The sequence below is a fragment of the Morone saxatilis genome, unplaced genomic scaffold, assembly GCF_004916995.1.
Source record: "Morone saxatilis isolate NCDOM2014 unplaced genomic scaffold, NCSU_SB_2.0 Contig16, whole genome shotgun sequence".
Taxonomy (NCBI): Eukaryota; Metazoa; Chordata; class Actinopteri; family Moronidae; genus Morone; species Morone saxatilis.
In genome coordinates, this window is record NW_023339718.1 from 13,236,565 (window position 1) to 13,247,826 (window position 11,262).

The window sequence follows — 11,262 nt, forward strand, 5'->3', positions numbered from 1 at the left end:
CTCTCTCTCCCTCTCTCCCTTTTTCTCTGCATCCCTGGGCGGCAAGGGCGGCTTTAGCAGCATCCGCATCAAGCCCTGAATCGACTGCGCTCCCAAACAATCGCTCGCTAGGCCCGTGACAAGAACTACACGCACGACCCTCGCCGAATAGAAAAAAACACATCTAAATGAATATACACAGCAGCGTCATTGACATTGACGACAGTGGCTTTGATTTACCGATTGTAGCATCCTGGCGGTCCATCATCAAAGGCTACTCACTATTTTGCAGCTCGGCGGTTTTGTAAGATGGCAGCCTCAATAAACACTATTGTCACAAGACAGCGGCGTCAGTCCTGGTCGGCCGGGCTCTGTATTATTCTGCGGTGATACCGTGGGTCGGTAATATTAGGGATGCTGCTGTCTTCGACCGCTGTCAGCGTCGGATGCTGATGATGGAGTCGGTCGGTTGATACGCGCATCAGCTGAGAGACACACACCCACCTCTGGTCCCGCCCCTCCGGCTGCATGATACAAACGCCCCCTTTTGGCATTAATCCAGTGCTCTCCCTCGGGAAAAGCCTATAGAGTCATATACTGTGTCCCCCCCCCCCCCCGGATGGATGGATGGTGGGTGAGATGCTGGGTGGAAACCGTAGTGAGGCTGGATGCGTCACCAGATAATGCTTAGTTTCATTAATGCATTTTAACCTCCAGCATGTTAATCACTCAGAAATTATTATTATTTTAGAAAATAAATGTTTTGTATCAATGGTCATGTTCCATTCTTACAGTGTATTTGCTGTTTTGTATGTATTTGTTTGCATCCCACCCATACAAAAAAAAGAAGCATGACATCTTCAACCATTTTTTAAGAAATGAAAAATAAATAAGATTAAAAAAAAACCAATACATTCTCCTAACCTAAACCCACATTGATTGATTTTGGCCAATTGGAAGCAGCATAACAAGCTATTTATCACCACATAAAGTTTGGAGTTTTCTGTAATAATAGAAACTCCAAAAATCCTGTTTTGGTTTTCCATCAACTCCTTCATTAGATAAATATCTGTCTCTTTAGATGCTAAATTCTCCACTTTGTTCATCAGCTAGTTGCTAACTTTGCTTGTCTGCTGTTTGGTGCTCGGGAAGGTGTATTATACAGATATTTAATGTTATAAATAAGTTTGTGTGTGTCTGTAAACAATGCTTTTGAGAGCAGTGAGATTGAATCAAAACATACGAGCTGTAAAACCCAAAACAATGAGTTTGATTGATTAGATGTTAGACATAATCATTTGTTCATATAGTAATATTGACTAGAGAAAAACAAAACATTTTTTAATACATTTGCTTACAGTACATATTCTGGAAGTTTTCTGTCAGAAGAACTAAGTGAGTTGAAGTAACAAGTTCAACAGAGGGATTTTGTTCTAGTTTCAAAGCAAAATATCAGCACAGAATCACAATTGTTCTGAATGAAATAACCGCAGGTGAACTGTATCACTACAGAATCTCCTGGGAGGCTTTCCACTACACCTGCCCCCACTGGACCCCACTGGACCCCACAGTATTTACTGTAAGAACTACATAGGAGCCCTGAGTACTCCAGTAATTTAGTATTGCACTCCTAAGGTTTGGGTGACTTGTGAGTGAACAGATTTGGCAAATGGTAAATGTCCTGTTTTTTCAAACTCCATATAATATAGGAATTATAAAGTATGTTTTGATTAAAATTGTTTATTTTCTGTTACTTTCTTGTTTTGTATGATACTGTGGTCACACACACAAGTTGCAAAAGAGTCCTGTATCTCCATATTAGGCAGGTTGTCCTTGTTTTGTGTAAAAGAAGTATCCCTCTGCTCTGTAACAGATGTGTCAGTCCTCAGTTGGGTTGTGTTGCACGTTGTGACTGCTTGTCATCTTTACTTTGCATTTCCTCGATGCCTGCTGTTATTTCCCTATGCTGTTATATTTCTGTTTGACCTGACCTTGTGTTAGATAGCAGTTTCCTTTCCCCTGTGTCTCTTTTTCCCTTCATAGATCAATACTTGTTGGTATTTGGAACAATGCACTCTGAAGATTTACCATATTCTTTTTATTTTACTCAGTGTTTTTTATCCTGTGTGCAGCCCTTCATCCTTGAGCTCCTTTTCCTGATAATTTTAAATGTTTAATTATGGGTTTGTGTCTTCTTGGCAGTAACATCTAACCTTTTCTGAATTTTCTTGGTTGAGATGTTTCTCCTCCTCTTGGCAACATTTCCTGCTATGTTAAACCACCACAACTGGACAAGATGACACCAAAATTAAAACTACTTGACGGCACATCTGTTATGGTTGTTGTATCCTCTCCTGTTATCTCTTTTGCTACAGGTATTTGGAGTTTTTAGTCACCGTTTTCTTTCCTGCTGATTTGGCGAGGGAAATGAGCACTAGTGTGCCCCTGCAGAATGGGAGGAACATCTAAGGCACAAAGCAAACATACAAATACAAAGCACGCTCAATACCAGAAGTTTATCTACTTAATTTAATTCACAAGTGATCACTAACTAACTAACTAACTAACTAACTAACTAACATCTGTTTCGGTTTTTCGACTTCACAGAGGACAGTTATTACTGTGCAGTGGTGTCATATAAAAATATGAAGGACTTAAGTCTTTCCATCTCAATTGTACTTCATACTTCTACTCCACAACATGTCAGAGGGAAACATTTTACTCCATTACAATTATTTGACAGCTCTAGTCACTGATTACCTCTACAAGTTAAGATTTTTGCATATAAAACATATGAAAATGTACAAGTACAGCTGAAACAATTAGTCGACTGATAGAAAATTAATTGGCAGCTATATGGAGAATTGTTTCAGTAATTTTTCATGCCAAAACATTTCATGGTTGCAGGTACACAAATGTGAGTATTTGTTGCTTTTCCTTTTAATTATTTTAATTATCCATATGTATGTATGTTTTATGTTTTTAAATATTTTTAAAAGTATGTATATGGGTAGTGTGTCCACAGCTTCATTTTCATTTGAATTTTTTATTTTCAGTGTAGCCTTTATATACTATTAAACTAATTAATTATTAAATCTCTAAAGAGAAGGCCCTTTTTCTGTGACATTTGCTTGACTGTCCATGAGGGGGCAGCCAATACTGGGACTCTCACTGCTGCAATACTGCTGCAAGCATGCTGGGGGAAGTCAGTAGCTTCATCTTCCAAGTCTTCAGGGAATTTCTGCCTCCCTTTGGAGACTATTTCTAACACACAGCCCAGCAAAATTGGACCCCAGCTCTTTGTTCTCCCTCTTTATTTTGTGTCTGTCTGCTAAGGCAAGGGGAGTCACAATTTTATAACCTTTGTAACATACATTTTGTTTATTATTAGAATATAATGGAGTATATTAAGAGTATAATGGAGTATATTAAGTATAGTATAAAGTATTTTTAGCAACTCTTTATGGAGAATTACCTCTTTCAGACTGTTAATATATTGTACGACAGGACAGATGTGCTAATGTATAAATATAATTTTAATGTTGTAGCTGGTGCAGATGGAGTTAATGCATAAATTGTATCTGTTATTAATGCTAAAGAATCATAATTAAACAATGCTGTTAACCTATATGAGGTTGTATGTGGGCCATAAGAGTTGCACATTTGATATAAGAGGCCACTATTAGTACAGTGACATAAAATGGCGTTGTAGGCCTCTCTCACAAGGCCCTGTAGAGCATGTGATGGTGGATCGGCCGTTAATGGCACATCATTAGATTTCTGGTCCTTTAAGACTGTGAGACATAACTAATGATATCACTGTGTGCTGAGAAAGGTTACCTGTAGTTGTCTATATTTACTTTAAGTAATGATTAAAGAATGCCTGTATTCAGAGAAACTTGCTAATTGTACTGTGAAGTCTTTTCATTGTTTTCCATTATACTTTAAAAGCCACAGATAGTGTCACATGCCTCGAAAAAAAACCTTTCATCAAGGAGCTATTGTACCCAGGGGATTTTCAAAAATTTCTATAAGCATGCAGTTCATGTCACAAGCTGTTTTAATTGATTATGTTAGTCATCTAACACACACAAGGTAGACTATTTAACTAATTAATTAAATTAAACATAGCCAGGTAGCGATGTTCACTCATATCAATCAAGGAATGCACGAAGGCTGCTGTACAAGCTCCATTAAGCCTGGACTAAAAAACTTTCTTTATCTTGTTTACTTTAATTAGATTATAATTTGTAATACATCCTTCTTCTTCCTTTCTGTCTGTTGTCTGAAATAACACTGTGGATTTTTGTTTTCGTGTGCAATGTATTATAATTAAAACATTTTCTGTGCATGAAGGGATCTCATCTGGTCCCCACATCTTAAAATGAATGAATTTAAAAGATCCTTTAGAGCCATACTTCTCTGCAAAGAAACCACTATTGCATACTTAACGGCAATACCTTAAGTTTTTTTCCCCCACATTTTATTTTGAAACTTTTCATAATGCAATGACAAGAATCAACAAAAACAGCCAGGCCAACTTTGACATGTGCAGAGAAAAAAGGAAAGAGAGAAAACAAAACAGATTTAAAAAAGGACAATAGAAATAAAATGAAAAAATATGTACATATATATAAAAAAACAACTAACAAAAGTGATTATGCATGGAGGCTAATGTGTGCCATATTACCACAATTAAAATTTTGTGGAACAAAAAGAAGTGGTTTATTAAAATATATAAATTGTTATCTATATTGTTATCTATAAATAACATTTTATGAAGTTCCTGATGATGCTAGTCAGAAAGCTATTTTGTATTTTAAAAAGTTATAAATTATAACATTTTAATTAAAAATACCAAATGGTTTTAAAAATACTTCTTTATGGGGCGCCCAGTTAGCTCAGTGGGTAGAGCTGGCGACCCATGTACCAAGGATGAGTACTTGCTGTAGCGGCCCAGGGCTCGAATCCGACCTGCGGCCCTTAGCTGCGTGTCATTCCCCCTCTCTGCCCCCCTTAATAAAAAAAAAAATATATATATATATATATATATAAAATACTTCTTTAAATCTAACACATTTTACTTATGTAGCACACTCCAGACAAATGGTTGTGTAACTCTCCATTCTCTTGATTCTTGTGACACCGTGAAATATAAAACATGAAATGCATTAGTTCTGCTGACTCGGGTTATAAAAGTGGCTCAGTGTTCATCCTTCTTTAAAAGCAGTAGGCTCTTGTCCTCTCATTTCACATTGACTGCAATCCTCATTTCAGACCCACTTTTTTACCTTTCTGTGATCATCTGATCATCAGAGAAAATTTGACAGGATGCAAGACATTTATTCTACAAACCCCAGGACTTTGGGCCGGGCCATCTGTATCATCACAGGAGCCTCCAGGGGATTCGGACGGGCGCTGGCACAAGAAGTAAGTGATCAACTTGTAGAAAAAAGTAATATAAGATAAAAAGACAAGCAAACAAACAAATATCTTGTCATCCAGGTGTCCTACTTTTTGAAGCCTGGGTCTGTCCTCCTGCTGGTGGCTCGCTCGAACACTATGCTGCAAGAGTTGAAGGAAGAGCTGCAGAGTTGGACGGAGGAACAGCAGCTCGTGGTTCACTGCATAGCTGTTGATCTGAGCACGAGAGAGGGTGTGCATGAAACAGTCAGGGTGGCAAGGCAGGAAGCTATAAATGAAATGGATCATGTGCTTCTTATCAACAATGCTGGTTAGTCACAAAATCTATAACCAAGTAGCCTACTCAATGCTGATTTTGTATGCTGAACTCTCATGTCTTCATCTCATGTTAATAATGTCTCTTTGTTGTATTACCTTTCCACCTCCTTCCTCACACCAACCCATCCCTTCTCTCTCTGCTTCCAGGCTCTTTGGGTGACATTTCCCACTTTGCGAGTTTCACCAACCTTGATGAGGTGAATTCCTATCTGTCCCTCAACGTTAGCTCTGCTCTCGCACTGACTGCAGGAATACTGCAGGTATTTCCATGCAGACCGGGCCTGCAATGGAGTGTGGTGAACGTCTCGTCAGTGTTTGCAATGCAGGCCTTACCGTCCTGGGTGCTGTACTGCACTGCCAAAGCAGCAAGAAAAATGATGTTCGGGGTGCTGGCTGAGGAGGAGCCAAATGTCAAAGTCCTCAGCTACTCTCCAGGTACATACAGCTTTATATATTGCCCATTGTTCTGACGTCCCATTATTCTGAAACCCATTATTCTGAAATCCCAACACCGTTTGTTTTCAGAATAATGGGCTATTGGACAAATGGGCTTTCAATCCAATCAGACTATTGGGGTTTCAGAATAATGGGCTGTTGGAACAATGGCATGTAACCGACTAGGAGTTTATTAACAGAGAAACTTGTGTCATTGTAAAGCAATACTGTGACAAAGATCCTATGACACAATGTGTATTGAATATATGTATGCATTTCATAGATTTTTAACACAGATAATGAATATTAATCAAGATCACTTTAAATGTGCCAGTGTTGCCAAAATGCTCTGATGTTGTCCCATGGTCAAATGTTGGATTAGCCATAAAAATACAGTACAGTGATGCTTGTGAATCAAATCTGGAATTGTACTTGTGATGGCCCCATACATGCACATGCAAACGTGGAAACATAAAATATTGGTATTTCACATAAAACAAATCACTTACCTGGAAGCCAGAACATAGAACACAGAACAAAAGAAACTGATAGGATGTACTATATCTCCATCTTTAACCATCAAGTATGCATGTAATATATTAGCACAAAAGGCAACATATGACTTTTTTTTTAACCCTCTAATCCTTCTGGTTTCCCTCAGGTCCTATGGACACAGATATGCAGATTGATATTCAGAGATTAACAGGTGCCAAACACCATCTGTTACCCTGCCAGGAATCTGCAGCCAAACTGATGAAGCTACTTCTGGACAACAATTTCCCGTCAGGGAAACACCTCGACTTCCTTGAAGTGTGATATTAATATTAATATGAGACAGAATTTTTTTTTAACTTTAAAAAAAGTTAATTTTTGCATGTGACTCCCTTGCTTATTCTAGGTAGAAAGAGTTAAGAACACATATACATGAAGTAAAAACATACAGTAGCTAAAGGTGTTTTGGTGATTTTTTATTCTTACAGTATATAGAATCCATTAACATGTTGGCCTTTATAAATGTCTATGAGTCTTTATAAGTCTCTGTCTGAAGGCCTCATTGCCTGTTATTTGTTCTTTTGTTATCAAGGCAGATTTATTTATCAGAATTGCACTTGGATCTGTTGTTGTGTGTGTCGATTTGTAAATTACAGTCACTCTTTCATGTTTTGTGTTTTTTTATTTTTCTAAATGTAAGAATCAATGTATAGCCCAATTAAATACATTTCAATTATTTAAAACCTGTTGCTTTTGCTATTTATTTCAGTTCTTCTGTTCATTGTACATTGTACTACATCATTGTACTACAAACTATCTATAAATGAAACTGCATTAATTTTTAAATATATAAATATGATTCTGTATCTGAAAGGATTTAAACAAACGCTAATCTCTAATACTTGGTCTGTGAAATACTGTCATACATGCCAAGCAGAAAAGGTGTGGATACAAGTGTATGAGGGATGTTAAGTGTGTATATGCATTATGTATTTCTATGTATTTATGTTTGTCCATCCTTCTTTGTAGCACACTGTGGGGACCCAAATCTGGTAGTCCACTCATGTTGTGGGGTCTGACTTCCCTTCTGGGGACCCAATGGTTTCCCTACAGTGTGTGAAAGATATGATGTTCTGTTATGTCATAACTTTGATTCACAGAAAGAGAGAGAGTAAGTTAGAGAAAGCACCAGAAAAGGGTAGAGACGGTGAGATAGATCAGCTCTGTTCCTGTCAAACTTCTCGCAGCTGTCCAGCATCACCACAGGCTACTGACAGCAGCAACTGATGGCCAAAAATAACCCTCAGGGACCCGGGCACCTACCAATTCATGGTCGGGGGTGGGGGAATTTCTGCAAGTTAACAGGACAAAAAGCAAAAAGTTTGACCACAACTTTAGATAAACAATTTTTTTTTTTGAGAAAGAGCAACATGAGTTTCAGTTGTGTTACTTTCAGACAGGTTTGATAGTTTAAGTGACAAGATATTCAAGATATTTTGTTTCTCAGTGGACTAATGAGACAAATCACCAGTAACCCATTTTTTTTGTCTGGTGGTACAGTTCAAGAGATGGACGGCTATTTTAGTACCTCTGGTGTGGAATGTGCAGTTGTCACTGAACACAGAGGGCACAGATTGGTCTACACGTTCCTCAACTACCCTATCCCTGTATTTAGCTTCTCCCTACCACTGAAACACTCTTCATTCATCTGTTCCACCGCTCACCAGGATCAGCTACCATGGAGAACGTGGCAATATTTGACTCACCTGGAAAGGGGAGGGGTCTGAAGGCTACCAAGGAGTTTTGGGCAGGAGATGTAATTTTTTCTGAGCCCAGTCTCTCAGCTGTTGTGTTTGACAGGTACAGTAATGATGGAAATTGTGGATGTGGACACTCAGTGGCGGGGGGATGTGTTCAGATGTGATCATCATGGGGATATCTGGGCTGTTGAACAATATATTTTCCGTCTTTTTTTTCTAGATTTTGAATTTTTCTACAATAGATAGACCATAGAGTTTGATTTTACTGTGGTCTGATAATAACGATGCTGTATTCTTACTATATGTTACTTTGTCATAACAACTGTGCCTCTTTCCATCTTCGCCAGTTCATCTTCATAAAACTAAATGACAATAACCTAATCTGGAACAATCAGAAACAAAATTCCCCCTGTGAAGACTGTAATTGTGAAAAATTTGATAGAACAAATGTGTATCTTTTGGAAAATAATGACATTATGACATTTAAGGGATCTTTTGAAAATATCTTGAAAATGGCTTATACAGAAGTTGTTCTGTATGGCAACATTACAGGGTGTAAAATCCAAGAAATTGTAGGTGTAATACTGAATATTTTAAAATGTGTTTTCAAATAACATGACAGGTCAGAATTGACTGCCTACTGTCTACTGTTTCTACTGTTTACAACAGACTAGCTCTTTCAAACTACTTCAATTCACTGATAAAAATTGTGAGACTGTATGGGAACAATACGTTGAGAATATTTTGTCATGATATGTGAAGGAAAGAATTAACTTAATGCACATTTGAAAGATTGTCTTTAAGATCGTAGAACTAGATTAAAAAAAGGAGGAAAATAATTTTCTATAACATCATCACCACTAGTAAGGTAAAACCAACATGCTTACAGTAACTCTTCCTTTGACAACTGTCTCTTAGACTATTATATCTACAATATGCATGTGCTGTAATTTATGGATCGTAATATCTTTCTCCTTCTGCAGTCTAGCAGAGCGTATTTGCCACAGCTGTTTCCGCAGACAAGAGAAGCTACAGAGGTGCGGCCAGTGCAAATTTGCTCATTATTGTGACCGAACCTGCCAGCGGGCCGGCTGGGCTGAACACAAGCAAGAATGTGCTGCCATCAAAACTTATGGCAAAGTACCAAACGAGAACATCCGGTAAGTAGAAGGAAATGGAAGTAGGGAGTGATAGAAAGGTGTTGATGATACATGATACTTGGTTTTAGATTCTTTTTTTTGATGAAACACAGGTAAAGACTTTTGGTTTTTCTCTGTATGGGGTGCTTTCTACAGTCCACTATTGGTAATCCATCCTACTAAATCAGAAAAAAAAGAGAATTTTCATGAATGTATAGAGCCACATTTAATCAAGTGAGTTACTGGGGAAATATTTTTTTTATCTTGTATGTGTAATGTTTATTTCTAAGTTGCATCAGTTTTGTCTTCATTATTTTTAACACAAAAACACAGGCATGTGTGTTCTGTACAGACAGTTAGTGTCACTGTAAGTTCTTCAGCTACTGTAAGTCCTGAGATAATGCGTATTAAATTTTCTTTTAACCTTTGAAGTTCTCTGTCTTTCCCTTCACTGTTCTTTTTTGTGGTCAGTTTGGTGGCCCGCATCATGTGGCGTCTTGACAAGGAGGGGGGTGTGGTGTCTGACACACAGCTGACCACATTGGAGGAACTGGAGGACCACATTGCTGACATGCAAGAGGATGAGCTGAAGGAGTTCAAAGTGGACATCCACAACTTCCTGGACTATTGGCCACGTAACAGCAAGCAGCACACAATTGACATCATCTCACATATGTTTGGAGTGGTGAGTTGCGTTGAGTTGTGTTATGTCTTTGTTGGCCAACTCACATTTCCTATGGTGTGACTAAAACTTTGAAATCAGGGCATTTTTTCCTCAAAGGATGGGAAGATAGTGAGCATAACCGGAACCAGACCAAAACGAATGTGTTCAGTCATCCCTGTCAACTCATAAAATCAAATATTTTCATTTTTACCATCAGAAACAAAGCTGTAAATAACAGTAGTAAACTCAGACATGAAGGAACATGCCTGAGTTTACAGCACAGGTTGTGCCATTTACTTTTAAAACTTAATGAACAGCTGGCACACAGTGTACCAGGTTAATGATAAATGTTAAATAGTCACATTATTTATCTCTGAAATGTTGTGCTTAACAACATGTCCAGGCAGCTATAACAACAGTGGAACTTGCAGTGCAGATCATTTGATGTGTGGCGACACCCCGGTGAACATGAAGTTATCAGGTGATATATGAAATGATATCTGATATATGATTTGATAAGAACTGCCCAAATGAACATTTCAACCTACCAAGGGTAGTAAATTTAAGATCTACTGCCTCTGCGTTCATATCCTGTTTATCTTTTGGAGAGCAGTCAGATTTGCCTTGTGACTCTATCTACAACAATTGTGACTAGATAAAGCCACATTGTTTATTTTGTACAGAACTTAAAAAGCAGATTTCTCTGATAAACTCATCCTCTTTTTCTCAGCTCTGTGTTCACATGAATATGCCCCCTCTTTCTCCCAGGTTAACTGTAACGGTTTCACTGTGAGCGACCAGAGGGGCCTTCAGGCAGTAGGAGTTGGGCTTTTCCCAAATTTGTGTCTAGTGAATCATGACTGCTGGCCAAACTGCACGGTGATCCTCAACCATGGAAAGTAAGTTAAACACAAATAAAAACTTTAGTTAAAAGTGCTCTTCAGTGATGGTTTTAATGTGAAAAAAAAAGTAAAATGCTTGATGTTTTCTGAGTTTTTTGTGTGTGTGTTTACGTGCTGTTGTGTATTATGTATGAATGTGTGTGTGTGTG

The 11,262-nt window shown here is 38.0% G+C and overlaps 3 protein-coding genes across 4 annotated transcripts in view; 2 read left to right on the forward strand and 1 right to left on the reverse strand.

Annotated features, from left to right (window-relative positions):
- The window catches only part of lzts3b (leucine zipper, putative tumor suppressor family member 3b), a 13,079-nt gene extending 12,531 nt beyond the window's left edge, over positions 1 to 548 (reverse strand). Inside the window, exon 1 of the mRNA XM_035658244.1 lies at positions 220 to 548. The gene's annotated coding sequence lies outside the window, so the exon portion shown is untranslated. The remainder of the gene's footprint in view (positions 1 to 219) is intronic.
- A 4,762-nt stretch (positions 549 to 5,310) lies between these two features.
- Positions 5,311 to 7,185, forward strand: sprb (sepiapterin reductase b). The gene is made up of 4 exons (XM_035659006.1): positions 5,311 to 5,409; positions 5,485 to 5,713; positions 5,869 to 6,156; positions 6,818 to 7,185. The coding sequence occupies exons 1-4, from the start codon at positions 5,311 to 5,313 to the stop codon at positions 6,970 to 6,972; spliced, it is 771 nt and encodes a 256-aa protein (XP_035514899.1). The 3' UTR covers positions 6,973 to 7,185.
- Positions 7,186 to 8,261: 1,076 nt separating this feature from the next.
- The window catches only part of smyd1b (SET and MYND domain containing 1b), a 6,829-nt gene continuing 3,828 nt past the window's right edge, over positions 8,262 to 11,262 (forward strand). The window contains exons 1-4 of one of the 2 annotated variants that reach the window (XM_035658443.1): positions 8,262 to 8,508; positions 9,392 to 9,568; positions 10,019 to 10,232; positions 10,980 to 11,110. In XM_035658443.1, coding sequence (XP_035514336.1) covers positions 8,387 to 8,508; positions 9,392 to 9,568; positions 10,019 to 10,232; positions 10,980 to 11,110 — 644 coding nt within the window. In that variant the 5' untranslated portion in view covers positions 8,262 to 8,386. The remainder of the gene's footprint in view (positions 8,509 to 9,391; positions 9,569 to 10,018; positions 10,233 to 10,979; positions 11,111 to 11,262) is intronic. The other variant, XM_035658444.1, reaches the window with a different exon arrangement.

What these genes read in the sequence shown, in the direction of transcription:
- sprb (XM_035659006.1), top strand. Translation starts at nt 5,311, where the DNA reads ATGCAAGACATTTATTCTACAAACCCCAGGACTTTGGGCCGGGCCATC. An exon ending in GACGGGCGCTGGCACAAGAA is followed by an intron (nt 5,410 to 5,484) that starts GTAAGTGATCAA and finishes CTTGTCATCCAG; the next exon opens with GTGTCCTACTTTTTGAAGCC. An exon ending in GCTTCTTATCAACAATGCTG is followed by an intron (nt 5,714 to 5,868) that starts GTTAGTCACAAA and finishes CTCTGCTTCCAG; the next exon opens with GCTCTTTGGGTGACATTTCC.